Raw genomic sequence first — 25,352 nt, forward strand, 5'->3', positions numbered from 1 at the left:
AACAATAGCCTTTTGTAACCGCACGCTTATAACTGTAGCTTAAATAAACTTGTAACTAGTTAAGCTCTGAGCCTAACTATTTTGTTAACCCTTTTGTCACTGCAACACAGCCGGCACAACAAAAGAACTTTAACCGTTTGGTTACTACAGCCTGGCCGTAGGTGAGTGTCCTAGGAGCTGCCTGCTCTAACAGTAAAAACTGGGTTGTTTAGGACCCAGGGGAGTACCTCACCGCACATTACCTGGCCACCGGCTAACACATGGGGAGTACAAGCATGAGTCTCCAACTTTCCCCATGACAGCAGGTTGTGGGGTGGGGGGCACCGGAAGGAGGGGGAGGCGTTGTCAGTCCAGCAGGGCCAGTGCTCTAGGTGACAGACTAGTCCTTCTGACTGTTTTGTCCACTCTAGCTTTGTGATTAGAAGATCACTGAAGTTCAGAGATTGTAGCTATTTCCTTGCTTGTTTTGTTTTCTAAGGGAAGATGCACCAGTAGCTGCTAAAAGAGTGAATGCTAGCTCCTGTCATGTGATTGGATGTTAGCAGATTATGTAAGTGGCTCCAGGAAATAAAGTTTCAGTTTCTTTTTAGCTTTTCTGTGTAGCAGACACTGCTGCAAGAAGATATTGGTTTTGAAATAACTTCATCTTGCAGTTGATTAGAAGAAACAACCATTTAACTATTTCATAAGATTTCCCACCTGAATCTACATGTTTCTCTAACTACTACTCAAAGGAAGTTGAATGACAATCTTGGTAAGTGCATTATCAGTTTTTATCTCTAAGAGGCAAAGGAGAAGCATGTACCATAAAAGATACTTTATGAAATTCTAAACTAGCTAACAACTTATTTTGAATTTGCTCCTTTTTGGTTAAATTATTTTGTCAAAATATTAGACAGGTGCTTTAATGAGATAAAATATGATATTCTTGAACATTTTGCCTGCTGAAAGAGCTGTTAGAAATAGCTGATGAAGTGATTGTAATTAAATGATATCAATGGAAGTCCCTAACTGAAAGAGACTATGCTACAGTAATGATGTGGCAAATGGGTAGCAAAACTTGCTATTGCAAAAATACATTTTTACTTTCAACAGTAAATTACTCACAATCTAGCATAGGCGTTGGTATTGTTTAGCCTCACTTCCTGTAACACTGGTTCATAAAGGGAAACTGAGAAGCCTTATAGCAATGCTAGGAAATGAAACTTAAACCATCCAACTTCAGACATTTCTTCCACCACCTGTTTTCCAAATAATGAAACGCAGATATACGTATAAGTGCTGTTTTGATTTTTTAGTATACAGACTAACACGGCTACCTCTTGTTACTACAGATGTGCCTAGTGGTGTCCAGCTGGTGATTCTCCTGGGTCTAGTACTATTCAATATGCTCATTAATGACTTGGCTAATACTTTGGATTATGCTTATAAAATCTGCAAGTGACAAACTGGGAGGGTTTGCAAGAAGTTTGGAGGACAGGATTAGAATTTAAAAGGACCTTGATAAATTGGAGGATTAGTCTGAAATGAATAAGATGAAATTCAGTAAAGACAATTGCAAAGCTGTTCCCTTTGAAAGGGAAAATAAAATGCACAACTAACAAAAGAGAGAATAGCTAGCTAGGCTGCAGCATTGCTCAGAAGGATCTGGGTGTTGTATATGATCTGGGTGTTGAAGATGACTTAACGTGATACATTTGCAGAAAAGACTAATATTCTGGGGTGTATGAAACAGGCACAGGAAGTAATTGGCCCATTCTACTTGGCACTGATGAGGCCTCAGTTGGAGTACTGTGACCTGTTCTGGGCACCATTTCAAGAACGATGAAGATGAGGAAAGAGGAGAGGAGAAGTAAGAAATATCATAAAAGGTTGTAAAGTCCTGGCCTATGAGGGAAGGTGAAAAATGGGCATTCTGAGTAAAGAAGACTGAGAGGAGACATGATAAGTCTTTAAATTTGTTAAGGGCTGTTGATCAATTGTTCTCATTATCTGCCAAAGACAGGACAAGGAGTAAGTGGTTTAATCTACACAGAGATTTAGGTAAGATATTTGGAAAAGCTACCTAACTACACTGATACTAAAGCACTGGAATAGGCTTCCAAGGGAGGATACGGAATTCCCATCACTGGAGCATTTTAAGAACATGTTAGACAAACACCTATCTGGGATGGTTTAGGTATACTTGATCCTGCTCAGCTGAGGTGGCTGGACTGATGGCACATGATGGTGTATATAACATTGGTGAAGGTAAGGAATCTGAACCCCTGATTGTTCAACTGATGTGGTTAGGTCCAGTGATTGTGTCTCCAGAGTAAATATATGGACAGAGTTGGCAACAGGGAAAAGTTCCAGGATTAGTATTTCTGTGGTATGGCATATGGTTGCTGGTGAGAATTTTCCTGAGGTTAGGTGGTTATCTGTGGGAAATGACAGGCCTCTCACTATCTAAACTACTTCATACCACTGGACACTACAACTGTGACTACCTCATCTCACAGAATAATACTGTGTCAGCAATGCCCCGCTGCTATGTATATTGGATGAACTGGACGATCACTTTGCCAAAGAATGAATGGACATAAATCAGGCATTAGGAATCTAAATACATATAAACCTGTCAGTGAGCATTTCAGTGGAGCAAGCCATAGCATCCAAGACCTGAAAACCTGCATCCTAAAACAAAGATACTTTACCACAAGTTCTCAAGTTCGACACTTTACTTCTGGGTCTCAGTCAAGATACCAATTACCTTACGAATTACAAGGACAGTGTCCCCATCTTTGATACTCTTACTGACCTCAGGCAACTCACTTAACTTAATAGACACTTGTAGTAAGTAATTTTCTACCCCCTTTTCCCCGCCCCGCACTCCTTCTTCTGTCCTATGTAGCTGATACATCAGTTTTCATTTAATTTTTTTTCTAACGTTCTGTTAACTTCTTGTCATGTCAGTTTACTTTTCTCAGCATTTCCAGATCCGAAGAAGTGGGTCTACCCCACGAAAGCTCATCACCTAATAAATCATTTTTATTAGTCTTTAAAGTGCTACAGGACTGCTCTTTTTTGTTTCGTGAAGATACAGACTAACACAGCTACCTCTCCGTGGCTATATATTAATGAAGCTGTAGTAAGTAGGACTATTAGTGACTTTGAAAAGTATCACCAGCACTCCAGCTGTAGAGAGAAGTCAAAAGGTCAAATTTCACAGTTTGCATCAGAAGGGTTGCTAACACCTGTGCTAGGCTGAAAACAATCTGCCCATTATAATGTGTTTTTCCATGTTAATGTACTTTAGAAGAATTTCAGTTTTATGTCTGTGTTGAGGAAACAAACTCCAAAATAAAGCAACTTAAATTGTGAGGCGTGAAAAGAAAATGAGTAAACTTTTTGGAGAGTGCTGTTGAGAAAATAAGTGCTATACTTTTAGAAATTAATTGTATACCATCACATGCTTACAAGGTATTTTATTAACATAGGTATGCATTTTGTCCCTTCACATCATAATGCGAAAAAAAGGGGAGCTGGGCCAGATAGATCTGTGCAAAGGATAAGACATGTGGAAGCAATAGCTCCATGGCATATTTGCCACCTGTCCCCAAGCCCATAAAATGTGGACTGGAGCCAGAACAGTAACTTTATTCTACGGTATGCCATGCACTTCTCCAGCCCTTGAACCAGTAAATCCCAGAATCCAATCTGTACTTGTAACAGTACAGCTATGGAGATAGGCAGCCTGAGAACCCATGCTGCTAGGGAAACTTAAATAATCTAGTGTTCCTTTTTTTTTTTTAGCCTTCGAGGATTCTCTTCACTGAAAAAAATTAAGAAGAAAACTCTTCATTCTGAGAATTCCATTATGGGGAAAAAAAGGTATATTAACCTGACTGGTACCACTGATTCAAATGTGGTAGCTGCAAATAATTTGATTAGGAAGTAATAATTTTACACAAATAGTCCAGTATTTTCCTGTGCTCGGTAAAGAGGAGAGGTGATGTGGAAATTCAGTTTGGTCATAGCTCTTTGGCAACAGAACAAAGCACAATGGACAGCTATATAATGTTTTAAATGTGTTTGAATTAGAAGATTGTTTGTCTCCTTCTCCCCCTAGTAATCTCTGCCTTTTTCCTATCACCCATCTGCCTGAAACAACCTCAGTCTCTCTGTTCACCTTCATAACTATCCTCAGAATTTCTTCTGGCTATCTTTCCAGCATTAATTGCCATTCTAGTGCTGCCACCTCCCTGCCTCATGCCTTTTCAAACTGGAAGTAACTGGAGCCGATCCCAACCCAAATTTCATGTCCAGTGAATTCAGATCTCAACTTCACAATTTTGACCCCATTTTGATCTCCATAATAGCCACAAGACAAAAAAAAGTATAAGTCACATTCTCTTTTCTTCTGTTTTCTCTGGAATAGCCAATTGAACATAAAAACCATCTGGTCTATAATTGACATGACTATGAAAAATAGTCACAAGAGTTTGATCCATAAGCTCATCTCTCTCTGTCTGACAGAAGACAAAATGCCATAGGCAAAGCAGTTTCATCTCCTGACAAAGCAGAAGGTGCATACACTTATAATATCTGATCCTCCAATTTGGATCCTGGTTTGATATATTAGCATTTGGTAGCATCAGCTAAAGAATAAAGCAAGAAATATCAACATCAAAATCTACTGTCTTTGTTAGTTGAGAACATGGTCATCTCTCATAGGGGCTACATCTACACTAGCACACTACGTCGAAGTAGCCTATTTCGAAGTAAGGACATCGAAATAGGCTACTTCGATGTGTATTGTCCACATGTCCTCCAGGGCTGGCGCCGTTGACGTTTCATGTCGAAGTAGCAACAGGGAACATCGAAAGGAGCTGCCCCGGAAGGAGATGCGGAGCGTCCACACACACAAGCACTCCCCGTCGAAATAAGGGGCCAGCAAAGCCCAAAGCCACTCCCTTAAAGGGCCCCTCCCAGACACACTTGCCCTGCACAGCACGAGATCCGCAGAGCCGACAACCAGTTGCAGACCTTGTGCACGCAGCATGGACCCACAGCTGCAGCAGCCAGAAGCCCTGGGCTAAGGGCTGCTGCACACGGTGGCCATAGAGCCCCAGAGGGGCTGGACAGAGTGTCTCTCAACCCCTCAGCTGATGGCCGCCATGGAGGATGCCGCTATTTCGATGTAGGGGGACGCGGATCATCTACACATGCCCTACTTCAACGTTCAACGTCGAAGTAGGGCACTATTCCCGTCTTCGGATGGGAATAGTGATTTCAACGTCTCACCACCTAATGTCGATTTCAACATCAAAATAGCACATGGCACGTGTAGATGTGACGCATGCTATTTCAACGTTGTGCTAGCTACTTCGAAGTAGCTGGCTGTTGTAGACGCACCCAGGTTGTCACAGTTTTTCCATGCACCGGTGTCTGAATGTGGAATCGTAGGCATTGTGACTTAGTTTCCTTTTGTTTTTCAGCCTATTCCAGCTGACAGAGTGGTCTGACCCTCTGGCTAAGGCACATTCAAGAGATTAACCCTCCCATGGCCACAAGTCCAACAAAAATATGTAAACAACTAAATTGTCTTAGAATCTTAGAACACTAGAACTGGAAGGGACTTCAGAAGGTCATCAAGCCCCTGCCATCATGGCAGGATCAAGCACCATCTATATCATCCCTGTTAGGTATTTATCCAACCCGTTCTTAAATATCTACAATGATGGAGATTCTACAACCACCCTAGGCAATTTATTCCAGTGTTTAACAGGAAATTTTCCTGATGTCCAACCTAAACCTCACTTGCTGCAATGTAAGCACATTGCTTCCTGTCCTTACTTCAGCCCCAGTTGATCTCATCCGGCCACCCTCCTCCTCACAGACAAGGGTCAGCTATATTGAAATGTCCTCACAATTGTCAACAGGCTTCTGGGCTTCATTGCACGCCATCCCACAGTCTTGGGCTGACAGAGTTCTCCACCTTTTCCGGGGGTCAGCAAGGCCATCATCCCTCAGCAGTTCTTCATTAGCAAAGAATGATGCTGAATGAGGTTAAGTTGAACCAGAGGGACTTTATGAACCCTGTGGATTACTACGTCCATATGATTGTGTTGCTTACAAACAAGTTGCTCGCCTTGCTTGTTTAACAGTCCCTTCACGAAGCATGGGCCCTCTAGCTCCAGTTCCAGTGATCATGCCAAGTCTTCCATACTGGAAAAAATCAGACATAAGAAGCTGCCGACAACGGGGGCGTTTTACTGACAGAACCGCATTTACACTGCATTTTTTCTGCTAGTGGCAGTGTCTGATGGTGAGCAAATATGCAAATGAGAGGCAATTTGCATTTTGAGACCACTCATTTGCATACTACTGCTGGCAGTTTGGGTCAGTGTAACCGTAGCCTATGAGTATGCTGGAGAGGCAGTGCAATGGTCAACACTTTTGCATGCAAATTCCTTTAATTCTGTCACAGCAAAATAGAGTCTTTTATCAGTGAATTGTGTTCAAAATGTCACATCTCGCAAAATGCATCTTCAGTTTGCCAGCCTGATTCTTTTGACAGGCAGGGCATTGACCACCAAGAAATATGGTTGGGAGTCCACTGTAATTAAGTGCTGCTTTCAGAGAAGGTAAATAAGTCCACTCCCACCTTTTCCCTGGGTTGGGTAGGTAGTTCATGAGGTAACAGAGTTTCTTAGGGCTGGCAGTTATCAAGTGACCAGAGGGTGTCACACCTTTTTATCTAGGAGTGCAGGTGTTTATTCATTCACAGACAATAAACACAATCTCAAGCCTATCCAAGACAGCTGTGAATGCCCAGAGGTGAGGTGTGTATTTTTAGGCTGACAGCCTCAACAGGCACCTGGGCTTGGTGGGATAGGGGCCTGCTCCAAGAAGCAGCAGGGTTTCAGGCGGAAGAGGCAGGGCCGGGGCAGCCAGCCCTCCACACCACCCAGAGCACATTGCAGCCCCCACTCCACACAACCTTCGGAGCCACACGGTGTTCTGGTGACAATTTAAAGGACCCAATTCTGCAAGAGCTGCTGCAGTCGCAGCAATGGTGGCTGGGAGCCCAGGACCCCTTTGAATCTCCAGACCCCAGGGCAACTGGCTTTTTTGCCCTCCATATTATTGGGCCCAAGGACATCCTTACCTAATGAGGGAGAGACAACATCTCTCTCCTCAAAATATGATTCCATCCTGCACACTCATTTTTGTATGGCTTCTGCTCCTTGTACTTAATCTTTTGTCTTGTGGACACTCAACAAACATCAGTCCCTTGACTGCCTGGAGTTGGACATACTTTTCCAAAGCCTCTTTGACTTCGATCAGCTATGCAGATGAAACAGGGACATAGTACAGCAAGTTAATGGATTCAGGTCTTGATACTTATCTCCTAATTTGCTGGTGCTAGGTGGCCAAGTGGAAGATTACACCAGTAATCGTCCTGGACTTTGTTCGATCTCTATCTTGTAGCTCTGGAGGTACATCAATATGTACTGCAACCTCTTTGGAGCATGAAGAAGGGATTTTGTCATGACTGATGCTAACACTTTGTTTTCCAATTGTACTGTTGTTGGTTGGCCATAGGCAGCTGTCAGCAACCCATACAGCCAGAAGAGCCATAGTATTTGAATTTGATAAAAAAACTCAATAATTCTAGAGCCACAATCCATATGAATAAGACACTATAAGCAATATGATCAAAACACAGATACAGTATCATATCCCACAATACATTGCACATATTAAAGGGGCAGTTATCTAGCATTTGAAAATCACATATTGTTTGCTAGTTAAACATAAGTTGTTCATTGTTTGGCTTTTAGATGTTCACCATTTATAGAAAATAATCAGGAGGGTGTTTTTTACTTTGCAATTGTAGCAGTGGGAGCCACAAAGAAGTCCTTAAACAGCCGCACGTGGCTCCAGAGCCACAGGTTGCAGACCCCTGGCCAGAGGTGTATTGATGCAATGACTCCACCTCAAGCACCACTTTTTCTATTTGGGTGCACCCCTGTTTAGTCTCTGATTGGGGCTGCTGTCAGAAATTAGTGGCTCCTCCTGCAAAAGAGATGTCCCAACCAATCCTTTCTCCAATGCATCACACTGGAATAACAGTGGCAGTCCTGGCTGGTAGTAGTTCAGGACAAGGACATCTGTTATCATTTGCTTGTGTGTCAAATGCTTGTTGTTGGGAATCAGTTCAGTGCCACTTCATGTCTTGTCCTGTGAGCTGGCAATATGGGTTCTGTTACTGCAGCCAGGTGTGCACAGAGCTTGGACGGATCATTTATTGTTCTTATGAAGTGCAAGATCCATTTCACATCCATAGAACCTGGCGTGTTTCAGACTGCTCTTACTGGGACCTGCTTTCAATTTCTCTGATGTGAGCAGATGTCCAATGTGTGTCACCAAATGTTGTTTGAGCTGGATTCTGTTCTGGCTTGAGTTTTACATTCTTGTGCCTTCATTTCTGCTAAAATGTTTGTAATTTTCTTTTATGATCTTGTTCATCTTTGTCAAGGCTGTTCACCACTCTGACACTCCAAGTGCTGAAGTTGAGGCCCAAAAGAGACCTTAAACATATCTTGTCTCCACAGGGTTCTGATTAAAAGCTTCCCGAGGTAACAAATTCCCTGGCTGTGGGGGGTAGCTGCCACCACCCAAGTGAGAAACCCCCTCTATAGAACCCAGGAAGTTACACTTGGGATGTCTCCTTGTGGAGTACCTCTAAGCTCTCAACCCTCCCTTAGATGAGAGCTTGAAAACAAAAAGAAAGAAAGAACTGCAATCTCTGATAGCTGCCCTTTCAGTTTTAGGCATGCTTACACAGAGACTCTTTTCTAGGACACAGAATCAATTCATTGCCTTATAAAGGTGATTTATTAAAGAAACGAAAAAAAATTTAATACAGCATACTTGGTTGTGAGGTGTTAAAGAGCAATTAAAGAAAAAAGACAGATTAAAGCACAAAGAATTACTGGGATTCTGTTTAAAAGTTACAGTGTACAGGGGGTTATATCAGGCAGCCTGAGATGTCTCTCACCAAACCCAAAGTAAAACAATAATAACCTGATCATGTCTGACGAAACATTTCCTTTCCACTCACATATCTGTTATTCCAAGATTTCCTTCAGGACCTGGATATTTGTTGAAATCCTCCAAACCTGGTTCAAAGACTTAATTCATCCTGTCTCTCTCCTTTGGCCATGCAAAAGACTCTCTGAGCAGGTAACTGCTGCAATTCAAAAATCCCCCTCTCTCTTCCCTTTGGCTCACCTGGCTACTTGCCAGCAGAGAAGCTACTCTTGTCATTCTTGATGCTGTTCTATATCATGGTTCCTTTCACCTACAGTAATGTACCATCAGCAATTATTTTCACCTAGGTTGTCCTTCCATCTCTAGCCTCTTGCCTCAGAGTCACACTGCAGTTTGTAATGGCCTTCCTCCAGTGTGGCAAGGTGAGATGTGAGGAGGGAGAGACCGAGGCCTGACTCAGGGATCCTCTGATGGCAGCCATGTTCCGCCCTCTCTCTTTTCCTTGACTGCTCACCCTCCCTGGGCCTCTTCCATGTGACTCATGAACCTTCTCTGCCCTTTTATTAAGTCCACAGATTGGCAGGTATCAGGCTTTGTCCAAGATGCTTCTCACTGGGAACAAGTCCTTCTCCTTCACTGGTTAGGATCCAACCATCCTCTGCTCGGGGGGGCAGCTGCTTTTATGAGGGCTGCCCCAGCAAGCTGCTTTCTGATCTGCTCCCTATAAGCCTATCCTTCACTGGCTGGGTTTGTGCAGGGTCCCTCCAGCCTGCTTTTAACCCTTCTCCCGCCAGAGTGGCACAGCCAAACCACCACAGTGCCATAACCTATTCCTCATATTATGGACCATGAAGGTTATGGCTTTGGAGAGTTCTGGCAAGATGTCATCAAGTGTAGGCAGTGGATCGTGGCATCTTTTCATTGCCTGATTCAGTGGCTTGGGTTTTCTGCAGTTGTCTGGTTTGCCTGATGGGGTCTTACCATGATCATGTTGTTTACTCAGGTAGTACTGGCCTCTTCTTTGCTGCGATACCCCTGGTCTGCAGACTTTTGAGCTTCTTGTATACTGGAATTCATAGCGCCACTGGAATTTTTCTTTGTGATAAGCACTGAAGGTCCGTGTAGGCCTCCGACTCCTGTTCCACTGATTGTGATACAAACAGCTCCTGGTCTTCCCTTAAGCTCATCTCAGGAACAGATTGTCTGCTTCCTACCTTTCCATCTTCCTTGGCTTTTTATCAGGCCTCTTCCCAAAAATAGGGAACTTACTACAGCCTCTCCTCTGGGCCTCTTCTTGCCATCTGTCTGGTTCTCTCTCCTCTTTTGTGTCTATCTCCTTTACATGACTACACCTTCCTATGTACAATCAGTGAGATTACTAGCACCCTAAGGTTCCCTTAATCCTTTCAGGGGTTTTCTGGGGTTTATACCCAACTCTTACTGTTATCATTGTTTAAGCATCAACAGCTTTGCAATGGAAATCTCTATTTCAGAACAGAACTCAGGGTTAACTCTGCTGAATACAACAGTTAAACCAATGTAAATGAGATCATAACCGTTTTCTTTAGACATTCCCACAATCATTGCTTTGTTATTCATTTTTATTTTATTTAAGTGAATGTTTTGCTTATGAAATATGCCAGATCGACATCAATGAAAACTAAAACTTTAGCATATCTGAAAAATACCTAAAGAAGTGGCGTCCAACCTAGGCCTTTCAAGGCTCTAAATTTTGTCCTTCGGGAATAATTGTGTTGAGAACAAAATTTGTATTTGATTGTGAGTTGAAATACTCCCACTCCTCAAACTGAAATCTGTAGCTTCTAAGCTAAAATGTTTGAATCAGCCCTGTCATTACCCTGAGAAGTTAGGAAGTGCTACCTTTCCAAATGCAGCCCACCACTTCCCCCACTGGCCCAGGAGATGTTCTTGTGAGAGCTGTCCTCTCTCTGTGGTAACTCCCTATTTCAAATATATTCGTCATAATGAGGTATAGCTACCTTATGTGGGGTGCTGCACATTTTGCACAAGAATATGGCCATCTATAATTTTTCAAAATTTTAATGTTGTTTTGCTTCTACCTCCAATGAGACCTCCACCATACAACCACGTTTTTTTCTTTCCACAAATTGCAAACAACTTAAGGAAGTACTTACCCGATAATCTATTTAATGCAGTGGTCTGTTATAAAGACTAGAGATGCACACTTCTTGGGCTTTCTTAGTGCATGGATTCATATGCATTCAGGCTCATGATGGTCTGACTTATCAACTGCTCTAAAGCAGATATTGGTGCTGTCACTGTAGAGTGGCACCTGCAACGTCTTTGAGTCATTCCATCTTTCCTAAACAGGTTGTAGCCAGTGATTTTAACATTCCAGTAATGCAGATTATCCCACCAGGCTTCACGAATGCCAATTATATCCAATTTTTCTCATTGATGTCAATTTTCCAATTTCCTCTTTTGTATGAGAGTGTAGCTTTGAATCCTCCATTGCGTATTTTGCTGCCAGACTGTGGCAACCCAGGGAAGAACAGGACAGGAGTTAAATTGGCTGTTACTGTGCCTGGAAGAGGGCTTGGTAAAGGATGGCTCTTCTCTCTGACACAGCTAACCAGGGCAACCCTCACAAAGGAAGAGATTCTGAGAACTATCACTTATAACTACTTGATTCCCTGACCAGGTGGGTGCTCTGACCTGCACCAGCCTACTCTAATCATCAAGGGATTACAGAGCACAGCACATATCAGCCATTTCTCTTCATCACCTGCCAAGTCCTTCACCTGCCGCTGTGGTTAAACTATAATAGGTTATAGCTATGTTGGCACTGTATGTACTGGAGGAGTCCCTAGCAGAAAACTTGTGAGTGTTTTGTGATCCCTTTGCATTGTGTTCATGGTGCTAAAGGAGTTAAAAAGTGGAACAGGGCAGAAAATTTTCTTTGAATTATTGATTGCGGAGTTTTATTTTTTAAATAATGAATTTGGACTTCAGGCTTCACAGGTTGGACACCACAGAGCTAAGCATGAAGCCACCTTGCCACTGGTTTCCTTGCTGAGAATACAAACATAGCACCAGTTTCATCTGTTGACCAATAAAGGGACTAAAAATTCCAACTAATTTGATATAGGTGACTGAATGGCTAACAAAAGCTACGTCTACACTGGGATGGTACATCGAAATAGATTATTTCGATGTAGCAAAATCGAAATAAGCTATTTCGACGAATAGCATCTACACATCCTCCAGGGCTGGTGCTGTCGACGTTCAACGTCGACGTTGGGCAGCACTACATCGAAATAAGCGCTGCAGGGGAGCATCTACACACCAAAGCAGCCCAAATCGAACTAAGGGTGCCAGGAACAGCTGCAGACAGGGTCACAGGGCAGACTAGCACTTCCGGGGCAACAGCAAGCCGCTCCCTTAAAGGGCCCCTCCCAGACACACTCAGCCTGCACAGCACACGGTCTGCAGAGCCACAAGCATGAACACCCCGTGGAAGCAGCATGGACCCCCAGCAGCAGCAGCAGCCAGACGCCCACACACCTGCCCCTGGAGGACCAGTGGCTGCCCTGCTCAGTGCCATGCAGGAGGCAGCTGACCATCTTTTATTTGAGGAAGATGAGCTGCCCCCAGGGGCTGAGGAAGCAGCCCCAGACCTTGCTGCCCTCCCACCCCCCGTCCCCCAGCCGCACACGCCACCGGCTGTGGAGATACCCCACGAGCGCGGACTGGTGGGAGCAGCTGGTGCTCGGCAAGTGGGACAATGACCGCTGGCTCCGGAACTTCCGAAGGAGCCGGCAGACATTTCTGGAGCTCTGCCAGTGGCTCACCCCTGCCTTACGGCACCAGGACACCCCCATGTGACATGCCCTCACTGTAGAGAAACAGGTCGGCATCGCTGTCTGGAAGCTGGCCACTCCAGACAGCTACCGATCCGTAGGGCAGCAGTTCGGCGTGGGCAAGGCCACCGTCGGGGCTGTCTTCATGGAGGTAAGAGGACCCAGGGGGAGCGGGGGGAACCCTGTTGGGAGAGGGGGGAGCCCTGGGGGGAGGGGGGGGGAGAACCCTGTGGGGAGCGGGGGGAGCCCTGTGAGGAGAGGGGGAACCCTGGGGAAGGGCCAGACACACCCTGCACACCCCTCACTGGTGCTCTCTCATGTCCTTCCCCTGCAGGTCGTCCACGCAATAAATGCCCTGCTCCTCCACAGGCTCATGCAGCTTGGGGACCTGGATGCCACCATCGCGGGGTTTGCCAGCCTGGGCTTCCCAAATTGCTTTTGGGTCTAGATGGGACCCATATCCCCATCCGTGCCCCGGAGCACAGCGGAGGACACTTCCTGAATAGGAAGGGCTACCATTCTGTGGTCCTCCAGGCCTTGGTGGACAGCTGGGGCTGCTTCTTGGACATTTATGTTGGCTGGCCTGGCAGCACCCACGACACCCGGGTGTTCAGAAATTCGGGCCTGTGCTGCCAGCTGGATGCGGGGACCTACATCCCCCAGCGGGAGATCCCTGTGGGCGACACCACCATGCACCTCTGCCTCTTTGCAGACGCGGCGTACCCCCCTCCAGCCCTGGTTCATGCACCCCTACACGGGCCATGTCACAGCCAGCCAGAAGCGGTTCAACACGCGCTTGAACCATGAGTGCCAGGTGGTCGAGCGCACTTTTGGCCGCCTCAAAGGGTGCTGGATGTGTCTCCTCACCCGCCTGGATGCAGGCCTCACCAACATCCCCCAGGTTGTGGGCGTGTGCAGCGCACTCCACAACCTGGTGGAGAGCAAGGGACAGGCCTTCTTCCAGGGCTGGGCTGTGGAGGCCGGCAGGGCCGACGTCCAGCCACCCACTGCCCCCAGTCGCCAGGTCGACCCTGAGGGGATCCGGGTCCAGGAGGCCCTACGGGCCCATTTTGACCAGGCTGCGGAGTGAACGCCGGCAGGGCCAGCTGCTGGTGAGCCACCCACTGCCCCACCCATCCTCCACAACACTCCCTGCCCCCACGCCCACACCACAGAGCACCCGAGAGCACCCCCCCCCACACTTTTCTTTGAAATAAATGGAATTTTTTTTTTAAACAAAACAGTGCAACCTTATTATTAAAAGAAGAAGGGGGGAACTATGTACATGGGGGGGCAGCTACTAAACGGGGGTAGAACAAAAACTATTTACAAAGATGGGGGGAATATGTACAAAGGAGGGGAGCCTTGGGGGGCAACGTCCTCTGCCCTGCACCCCTACTGTCCAGCGCCTGGTGTGGGGGGGCGCAACCCACGTCTGGGCCGGAGGCCCCGTTGAGGCTGGGTGGGGGCTGGGAGAACCGGCAGATAGGGCAGGGCGGTGTCCGGAGGCCCATGGTCCCCCTCGGTGGCAGGCCCCAGGACGGCTGATGGTGGAGGGGCGGCAGGCGGAGCGGCGGACGGAGCGACGGTGGGGGGCACCAAGTGCCATGCGATGTCCTGGAACGTGCTCATGAAGGCCCCCCAAGCCTCCTGGCACCAGGCTAGCTCTCACTCCTGGAGATGGAGCCACCGCTCCTCCACCTGCAGGCGCCACTCGGACACCTCCAGCTGATGCCGGAGGGTGGTGAGCAGCTGGGGGTCCATGGATGCCCGCAGATGGCTCCGCCGCTGTTGGGCTCGTCCTGGGGCTGGTCCATGCTCTGCCGAGGGGCTGGCCTGCTGCAATGGCCCCAGTGGGCTGTCCGGGACCACAGACGCCGCACCGGTGCTCTCTGGGCCCTCCGATGGTGCAGCTGTGGAACAGAGGGGGGAAGAAGAGTGGTGACAGCCGTTAGTCTGGGCCCTGACCCGTGGCCCTTGTCCCCCCACCCCTCTGCTGCTGGTTCCCCAACCCCGTCCCCCGGAGATGCTGATGATGATGATGGGTGTCCAACCCCCCCCATGGGGGACCCTAGGTTCCGCTCCCCCCATTCCCAGGGATGGGGCATGGCACTGTCCTGCTGGGGGGCAGGGGCTGATGGACTCTTCTGAGGGACATGCCACTGCTGTCCGCGGGGCCATGGTCATCTGGGTGCGTGGAGGGCCCTGGTCATGTCCCTTGTCCCCGCCCCTTAAACCCAGGGCTGTGCACCGGGGGGGTTACATACCTGAGGGTCCGCTCCCACGGTCGGGGGGACACCCAATGGGCGGACACCCTGCTGGAGCTGCGGGAGGGAAGGTCTATCTGCAGCCCCCCCATTGCTGGAGGCCTCCTCCTCCTCCTCCGGTGTCCCAGGGATGGGCTCCTGGGGGGGTCCCTGAGGTGCAGGGCTGGCCTCCGGGGCAGACTCCATCTCTGGGGCCTGCTGGGGCTTGTCGGCCGAGGTGTCAAGGGTGGCCAGGGGGGAGGAGGTGTACCGGGGGCCCAGGATTTCCCTGAGCTCCCTGTAAAGGGGGCAAGCAGCGGGGGCGGCCCCAGATCGGCTGGCTGTGTCCCAGGCATAACCCTGATGCTGCTCCTTTACCTTACTCCTGACATGGTCAGGAGTGCGGGCAGGGTGACCCCGGGCAGCCAGGCCCTCGGCCAGCCGAGCAAACGCATCCGCGTTCTGCCTCTTGCTCCCCATTACCTGGAGCACCTCCTCCTCACCCCAGAGCCCCAGTAGGTCCTGGATCTCGGCCTCCATCCAGGAGGGGCCCCGCTGCCTCTTCCCCCGCTGGCTGGCAGGCTGGGAGCCCTGGGTCCCCTTGTGGGGGGGTGCCCTGTGGGCACTTGGGGGGCTGGCTGGCTGCCATGGGTGCAGGGTGGTGGTTGGGGCTCTGGTCTTCCTGCACAGGAACTCAGGGGGCAGGGAGCTTTAAGGGGCTGCTGCACGCGGTGACCATAGAGCTCAGGGGCTGGAGAGAGCATCTCTCAACCCCTCAGCTGATGGCCGCCATGGAGGACCCTGCTATTTCGATGTTGCGGGACGCAGATTGTCTACATGTGCCCTACTTCGACGTTCAACGTCGAAGTAGGGCACTATTCCCATCTCCTGATGAGGATAGCGATTTCGACATCTCGCCGCCTTACATTGATTTCAACTTCAAAATAGCGCTCAGCACGTGTAGACGCGGCGGGCGTTATTTCAAAGTTGGCACGGCTATTTTGAAATAGCCGGCTAGTGTAGACGCGGCTAAAGACTCCAAATTTTGTTCATTATTGACCTTAATTTAATTTAAGGCAGTAACTGAAATGTGAAATATCTTTCCTCTTTTTGCAATAATAGACAAGATAATTTGTTTGCCATATGTAGTATCTTAGACTCTGTATAAAAGCTAGGCATTATTGTTATCTTCTCCATATAGACTGATCCTTTATGTTATAGTTCAGATACCATTAATAAAGAAATTTGATAGCAAATGATTGAAAATAATTTTTAAAATTAATATACCATTAATACATAATGACTTCGATTTTTTGTTTTGCCTTTTTCTTTTAAGGGCGAAAGTTAAGAATCTTGAGAAGAGCGAGCAACCCAATCTGCCTCCAAATATTGAGAACTGGACAAAAGAACAAGTATATCAATGGGTAACTGAAGAACTTGAGATAGATCAGAAATACAGCAAAATCTTGTTAAATCAAGATGTGTCAGGTTCAAACTTGAAGCTGTTTACTATAAAACATCTTACAGCTATCGGTATAACGTATGGCCCAGCACTTCAAATTATAAATGCATTGAAATGTAACTTTCTAGCTAAAAGCACGGCTCAGACAGTTAGAGAAGAAGACAGAGAAAGGACTCCTGATGAAAAATATTTAGTGAAGAAGGAAGGTGGAGAAACTGCAAAGCAAGATGAGTGCAATAAAGGAAAATCAAAGTCGGCAGATACCAGTGAGTCGCAAGAACTTAGACTAGTTGAAGGCACAGCGTCTATGCAGCTTGCACTCACAGACAGAATAGAAAACAACTTAGGTGAAGCAAATGATACATCAAAGAAATTACTGGAAAATAATCAGCGTCCATCCGGACAAAACTGTTTGCCATATCCTTTTGATGAATTTCATGACAGTCGTCGTTATATACAGCATTATATACTTAATGTCCCTGAAACAGGGCCACTGAATCTCATTGAGCCAGCACATGAGTTCAAATTGTTCACAAACACAGAAAATGCAACAGAAGAGGATATTAAGCTGAAATTTACTAATGAAACCTTTAGATTTGCAGCTGCATGCCTGAATTCTCGCACCAACGGTACTATCCATTTTGGAGTAAGCAACAAGCCACATGGGGAAATTATAGGAGTGAAACTAAGCAGCAAAGATGAATTTATTGACTATTTTAATAAAAAAATTGAAAAGTACTTTGATCAAAGTTTTGTCAGCAATGCAAAAGCCTGTATTAGGGAACCTCGATTTGTGGAAGTATTATTGGAAAATAACACTCCATCAAATACATTTGTCATTGAAGTAGATGTAGTTCCAAAACATTCAATATGTGAAACAAAATTTTTCCTTACTAATAATTACAATTTTAAGACCAAATCTTGGGAACAATCTTTATATGTACGGGATGGACCCTGCTCTAAGAACATTCTTAATAATCCAAAAGAATGTCAGTCATTTAAATCCAAGATTATAACTGTAGCAGATCGTCGAAAAGCAGCTGAGGAAGAACACAGAGAAAAACGAAAGAAGAAAGAGAATGAGGGCCGAAAGCTGATTAGCCTATTCACAGGTAACAAGGACTTGCTGGATAATTCCTATTATGACTGGTATATATTAGTAACAAACAAGTGTCATCCATCTCAGACAGAGAACTTAGACTTTCTGCAGGAAGTAAAATGGTTTGCTGTGCTGGAGTTTGATTCTCAGTCAGAAAAGATTGGGGTGGCCAAAAAATACAGAGAAAAACGAGGCGCAAACCTTCACTTTCCAAATCAATATCATGAGAAAGGGAAATCAGTTTCTGAAACAGTTGAAGATCTGAATCTCTATCACCAGCCGAGCTGGATTTTCTGCAATGGCAGATCAGACCTTAATGATGAAAAATATCGACCTTTACCTCCTCGTTTGTGGCAACAAGAAAGGGCTGCTGAAGTTAGGAAATTGATTTCGTTTCTTTTACACTCAGATGTACTGCAGAGAGGAAAGTTTCTAGTAGTGTTTCTTTTGCTGTCCGAAGTGCAAGATCCTGGGGATCCCCTTATTGAAACATTCTGCACATTTTACCAAGAGCTGAAAGGGCTTGAAGGCATGCTCTGCATTTGTATTGGTGCACAAACATTCCAGCTATGGAAAGATCTTCTACAAGCTAGATCCATTAGTCCAGAAGAACTTACTAACAAATGCATTGCTAATTTAAACCTTCCCACAGTGAATGGTACTATCCTTAAATTGAAATCAGTGACACAGTCTTCTCAAAGGCTTTTACCATGTAATGGTTCTTCTACTATTCTTTTAAAGAAGGAAGAAGACTTCATGACTGCATTGGAAATACTTTGTGAAAATGAATGCACAGACACAGAAATAGAAAAAGATAAAGCTCAATTTTCTGAATTCATAAAATCTCAAGAAGAGAATTTTTACCGTGGTGGCAAAGTAACATGGTGGAATTTTTATTTCTCTTCTGAAAACTATACTTCACCTTTTATCAAAAGGGACAGTTATGAAAAACTTGAAGAGTTGATTCAATCTTCAGTCAAGTCCCCTACGCAAAAATCATCCAAAGTTATCAACTTTTATCACTCTCCAGGCTGTGGTGGGACTACCTTAGCTATGCATGTTCTCTGGGAACTAAGGACTAAATTCAGATGTGCTGTTCTGAAAAATAAAACTGTTGATTTTGCAGAAATTGGAACACAGTTGACAACTCTAATCACCTATGGAGCAACCAACCAAGACGACTACTTGCCAGTGTTACTTCTTGTAGATGATTTTGAAGAGCAAGAAAATGTCTATCTTCTGCAGCATGAAATTCAGTCAGCTATAGCAGGAAAATGCATTAGCTATGAAAACTGTCTCGTGATCATTATAAATTGTATGAGGTCTCAGAATCCTGTAGAAAGCTCAAAGAACAGCCGATCAGACAGTATTAATCTCAAACATGAGCTTTCTTTCAAAGAGCAAAGGGCTTTTGAGAGGAAGCTAGAAGAAATCAAACAGCAGCATCAGCACCCTGAAGATTTCTATTCATTTATGATTATGAAAGAACAGTTTAATCCAGAGTATATACAAAATGTGGTCAAGAACACACTAAAAGGTTTGGATATTAGCAGCAAACAAGGACAACTTATTTCCTTCCTAGCAATATTAAACTCTTATGTTACAGAGTCGACTATTTCAGTATCACAATGTGAAGATTTCTTTGGCATAGTTAGCAAATATTGGGGCAAAGAAAGTTTAGAAGACAAGATGGGAATTTGTTCTAATATTTTAATACAAAGTCAGGTGGAAGAACATGGAACATACAAAGGAGTACGCATCATTCATCCACTGATTGCTAGTTGTTGTCTAGAAGAATTAAATCTAACCTATGGGTTAACTAAAAGTGCAATAACACTGCAATTGTTAGGACAGAACTTATTTTATGATACTGGCTTAGGAAGAAGAAAACTTCTAGATGATGTTCTAAGTATGCTACTTACCAGACAACGTAAAGAACATGGAGATGACACAGACACGTTGTTTTCCCCATTAATTGAAAAAATTCAAAAAGAAGAAGGTAGTGCTGAAGTTGAACATGTTTTACGTGAAGCAGCCCTTCAATTTAGCCAAAACCCATTTATATGTCAAGCCTTAGCAAGACACTATTATATTATAGTCAAGAATTTTACCTCTGCGCTTGAGTGGGCTGAAAAAGCCAAAAAAAGGGCCCCTAACAATTCATATATATCAGATACTTTAGGCCAAGTCTTTAAAAGTCAGATAAAAATTTGGGTGGATGAAAATGCAAAGAGGAAGGTCATAGCTGTGGAAGACTTGAAACATTTGCTAGATCTTGCCAAGCGTGCTTCAGAGGCTTTTAAAGAATCCCAACAACAAAATGAAAGTGCAGAAAATATAAGAGAAGCTTTGCAACTCCAAAGGTCTAAAAGGAGATATGATACTTATAATACAGCTGGTTATTTGGGAGAGATAGAAACTGGTCTGTTTGCTATAGATATTCTTGGCTGTACTCCTCTTTTCAACAAAAAAAATACACTGTCCCAAATAGATATGCGACAATATTTGTCAGGAAAGCATGCCATCCCAACAGCAACTACTGACACGGAAAGTAAAGATTTTAAGCTTGTACTTGACCATTACAGTGGCTATTTATCTAATTTGCGCTCGAGTTTGAAAGAGGCATTTGAATTTTTTGAGGACTACTTTGTCCTTCTAAAAACAAAAAATATTGAAAAAGAATTTGCGGAGTTCAAAATACGTAAGAGAGTTCGAGAATGTTTCAACAAATACGCAGATATATTTTGCCCTTTGGATCATGAGATATCTGGGGACAATCTAACAAGCTCAAAACTCAGCTTGTCTCGACAGGAAGAGAACTGTAGGAGAAGTTTGGAGGCTTCCAGAGCAGACAGGTTTTCTGGACTTCTGGAGCATCTCAATAGTCCTGAAAAATCTGCAAGCAAAATGGAAGAAATAGTGAATCAATATACATTTTTGATTGAAAAATGCACACCTGGACCCCTATTGAGGGAGAAGCAGAACTTCATTTTGGCAAACATTGTTCTCAGTTGCATTAAACCTAAATCCAAGAAGATATGTGCTCGTCATGAACTGAAAGCACAGCTTAGAAAAATCCTACAGCAAGTAGATCTAGATCATCGATTTTCAGCACCTTACTTCTTAGCCTCTTTACTGTTCTGGCCAGAGAATCAAAAACAATTAGATGAGGATTCCAGACAAATGGAAAAGTATGTCATATCACTGAAGAAGTCTTTTAGAGGGCAATACAAACAAATGTATCGTTACAAACAAGCTATTGCTCATTTTTATCTTGGGAATAGTACAGGTCTGAAGAGGCTTGTTCATAAAGGAAAAATTGACCAGTTTTTCAGTGACATCCCAGGACATAACTTGCATTCCTTGTGGCAAAAAGGCTACATATGGGAAGATAAGCGTGTTCAAGAGCTATTACTTCGGCTACGTGGCACAGTTGCAGATGATTTTGTCTATGTGGAATATGGAATTGATGAAAAAATCAGTATACCAGTGCGACCAGCTTTCCTAGGTCGGCTCAGAAGTGGCAAAAGCATAGAAAGAGTGTCCTTCTATTTGGGATTTTCCATGGATGGTCCAATAGCATATGATATTAAATAACGTAAGAGACTGAATAAAGTATTTTATGCTCCATGTCTGCATCCATGGAGCATTTTAAGTATATTTTTCTTAGCTTTGATACTTCATTTGCAGCTTCAGAAGGCAGCGTCTGGGTTTCTGTGCAATTCCTGCTTCCATCATTCCTCCAGCCTCTTGACACCCAATGCAGAGCACTGTAATTCATCTCCTAGTTTTCCAGGTACGAGCACTGTGACGTGATACGCACACGTGCTAATGCAAAGCAAGATTCTTGAATGTCTTGTTTAAAGAATGATATTATTCAGCTTGGAATGAGCTCCGCAGACAACATGACCCAGACACTGCTGGTTTTTACAATGCCATGATGGATATAAAGTCATTGATGCTATCTCTGGAAAATCCTAAAGATCTCTTGGGAGGAGAGGCACACATGAGCAGTAGTGTCCTGGAAGAGTCAAACATGACCAGTGTTGAAGCCATTATCATTCACCAGCAACTTCGTTTGACTGGTCATGTGGTTGGTCTGATGAGCACCTCCCAAAACATAATCTCTTTTCGGAGTTGAAGGAAGGACGGAGGAGTGTTGGGGAGCAGAGGAAGCTATATAAGGACATGCTGAAGGCACACATGAAAAAGTGCAATATCAGTGATGACACTTAGAGGAACCTTGCCTGGGACCAATCCCCAGTGGAAAGTAGTGATCTGTGAGGGGGTGAATCAATTTGAGAGGTCCCACAACAGTGCAGATGAGGAGAAGCAGAGAAGAAAAAAGCAGCAAAAACTGTCCTGTGCCCCTCCAACAGCTACCAACACCTGCCCCTTCTGTGATAAGACCTGTGGCTGCAGAATCAGGCTGGTAAGTCATTAACGGACTCACAAATAGGCGACTGACATGAAGATGTCCTACTCATTATTGAGCGACTGCCATGAAAGGGATAAAGCCCTATCACCTTCTCCTACATACAATCACTCTTATCATCTCACCTGGGTTTTCATTATTTTTTGCACTGTCATTCAATATGAAAACCACTATGTTGTTGCAGTCTGAGGATTCTCCACATTTATATTTCTTATACTCTGAATATGATAATCAGAATTTAAATTTATAAAAACTCTGGCTGTGTCAGTAACATAGGATGTACCATGTATAAGGCCAAATCCAGCTATGGTATTTCAGTATGACCAGTCACATGAATATGTCTGTTCCAGCTACTGGACAACAACCAATATTTGCGGCTTTGAAAAAACAAACCTATAGTACATCTAACCACTTGTACAAAATAGTATATGAAGGAAGATCCTTCTTGATGTGTTTCAGACAATCAAACTATGCCCTGAAACATGATGGGATTAATTACCCATGGCATTGCCTTAGGTTTTATAGCTTCAAAAGTTACTTTGAAATATATTTCTGCAGCATTGCTCCACAATGACATGACCCCTATTATAGCTGCAAATGTTAATATGATATTTAGAGAAAATTATAAAACTTTAAAATTCAGTCAGATTGTTTCTCTTTAGCTTTCTAGAGAAGTGAGTATTTCAAGTTGATTGTATACTTCTTTAAATACTTTCTTTTACTTATTTGTTGATTTCATGTAGTAACCTCTTTTTTTTTGTATTGTGGGATAAAGTAAAAGGAACGCTCTGCTCAATATTCATTGATTGATAATACTTTTTCCATAAACATGAGATTTAATAAAAAAGTGAAGATTGAGATTTCGGAATCAACTGTATTGTTCATGAATGTTATTAATGCAAGTGCTTTGTGCTATACTTTCTGAATTTATGTATTGCTTAGGTCAGTGTTTATGTGGTTTACTGTTATTTATAAAAAAGGGAATCACAGTTATGGGCTCATACTGCAAAAACATCAGACTGTCAAAGGCATTCAACAGAAGCCCTAGCTCTCTGTCCCTTGTATGCAGTTTCAGCTGGCCACTGGAGCTGACCAAGCAATGCTAAAAACAAATAACAATAAATTATTACCTACAAAACCTTTGGCATATGTGTGTATATGCACATATAAAAGCATGTGATCATTTTAATGCCCAAATTGTATTCTATGAACATAGCATATTGCCTTATCCCCTTAAAAATTGGTATGCTTCTTATAAGCATAGGCTACGTCTACATTAGCACACTGCGTCGAAGTAACCACATTTCGTGTAAGAACATCGAAATAGGCTGCTTTGACGTGCAATCATCTACACATCCTCTAAGGCTGGTGCCATCGATGTTCAATGTCGTATAGCAACGGAGAACATTGAAAGGAGCCACCCCGGAAGGAAATGTGGAGCGTCCACACACACAAGCGCTCCCCATCAAAATAAGGGGCCAGCAAAGCCCCAAGCTGCTCCCTTGAAGGGCCCCTCCCAGACACACACAGCCTGCACAGCATGAAATCCACAGAGCCAACAACCGGTTGCAGACCCCGTGCACACAGCATGAACCCCCAGCTGCAGCAGCAGCCAGAAGCCCTGGGCTAAAGGCTGCTGCACACGGCGATGACAGAGCCCCGCAGGGGCTGGACAGAGTGTCTCTCAACCCCTCAGCTGGTGGCCGCCATGGAGGACCCCACTATTTCGACGTAGTGAGATGTGGATCATCTACATATGCCCTACTTCGATGTTGAACATCGAAGTAGAGCGCTATTCCCATCTTCAGATGGGAATAGTGATTTCGACGTCTCGCCGCCTAACGTTGATTTCAACGTTGAAATAGCACATGGCGCGTGCAGATGCGACGCGTGCTATTTTGATGTTGTGCCGGCTACTTCGAAGTAGCCGGCTAGTGTAGACGCACACATAATGTTTATGGTAGAGAATTGTAGTGGGAGGGAACAAGGTAATGCACCTTACTGGTTGTAAGAATCTGCATAAAATAAAATTAATCATTCGCTGTAGAATTTGTTGTGCACGTCCTTGGTCAGAAAAAGCCAAGTGATAAGATGAAAGAAAACAACATTTCTTGCACTGATCCAATCATCAGTAAATTCAGTAAATTCTGAAAAATGTAGGCTTTCCAGGCAGTATTTTTGATACAAAACCCAGCTCCGAAAGAGGGTGACCATCTGGCCCATTTTTGGAAAGACGTTCCTGTATTTGGGATGCCAAAAAGACACCCCGACTTATTTTATAAAATGGACTAATTGTCCCATATTAGCTGTGCAGGTGCAGCTGCTGGCCTGAAAGCACAGTACGTGCTCTCTGCAACAAAAAGAGCCAGCAGGGAAGAGATGTGGGAGGGGAGCACTGCCTCTCTGTAGCCAGACAAAGTCTCCCCCTTACAAGCCAGCTTGCTCACTGCCCCCCGCAACTGAGGAGCACACAGGGCATGGAAACGGCTGCTGACAGCACAGTCTTTGATGCCCTCATTGACGCCCAGATGTGCTAACTTATCGTGACCCTGAGAAGCAGAAAGTACAGATAGAAGGCTAACAGGCCAAACTGTCAACAAGAGGGGGGGGGGACCCTCAGAAATCACCCCAGCTGGCATTGATGGATTTGATGACCACACAACCATCCCAGAAGGGGAAGTCCCCCGCCCACACAAAAAGAATGTCCTGTACTCTCAAATTGCTTATCTCCTGTCTTACAAGGGCAAATTAAGTAAGAATTGCCCTTGTAACAAACTGGCGTCACAAAAGACAGACCAGTATGATCTGGCACCTTAGATAAGAAAGAGAATACGTAACCTAAAAGGGGCATAAAAGGTGGGCCCAGCAGAACTCTAACTTTGAGTGCGTTCCACCAGCTACCTGCTGGCCGGGTCACGTGATTGCCTCCCGAGGTCCACAACTGGGGACACCCAACCTCATATTTGTCTTTCTGCGGAATTGAGTGACCGATCCGGCTTGGCTACGCTGGTATCAAGAGACGCAGAGAGGGTAAGATACACCCATGCTAGGTCTCCGTTTTTTTGTGCTCAGCTAAAGAATTAGAGCTCTGTAACTAGACGTCGTTGTATCAAGATATCATTGTGTTAGATGGTAACAGATATCTTTGCATTGGATTGTAACATAACTTGTTAACACCTGTACTTTGCTAACATATAAGAAGTAAACAATAGCCTTTGTAACCGCA

General features: G+C 44.7%; 1 protein-coding gene across 1 annotated transcript; it reads left to right on the forward strand.

The window, feature by feature from the left end:
- Nucleotides 1-622: 622 nt before the first annotated feature.
- Nucleotides 623-25,352, forward strand: LOC142007997 (sterile alpha motif domain-containing protein 9-like). Its single transcript, XM_074984737.1, has 3 exons — nucleotides 623-754; nucleotides 3,796-3,873; nucleotides 16,467-25,352. The coding sequence occupies exons 2-3, from the start codon at nucleotides 3,860-3,862 to the stop codon at nucleotides 21,286-21,288; spliced, it is 4,836 nt and encodes a 1,611-aa protein (XP_074840838.1). The 5' UTR covers nucleotides 623-754; nucleotides 3,796-3,859; the 3' UTR covers nucleotides 21,289-25,352.

This window comes from Carettochelys insculpta, chromosome 2, assembly GCF_033958435.1.
Source record: "Carettochelys insculpta isolate YL-2023 chromosome 2, ASM3395843v1, whole genome shotgun sequence".
Classification (NCBI taxonomy): Eukaryota; Metazoa; Chordata; order Testudines; family Carettochelyidae; genus Carettochelys; species Carettochelys insculpta.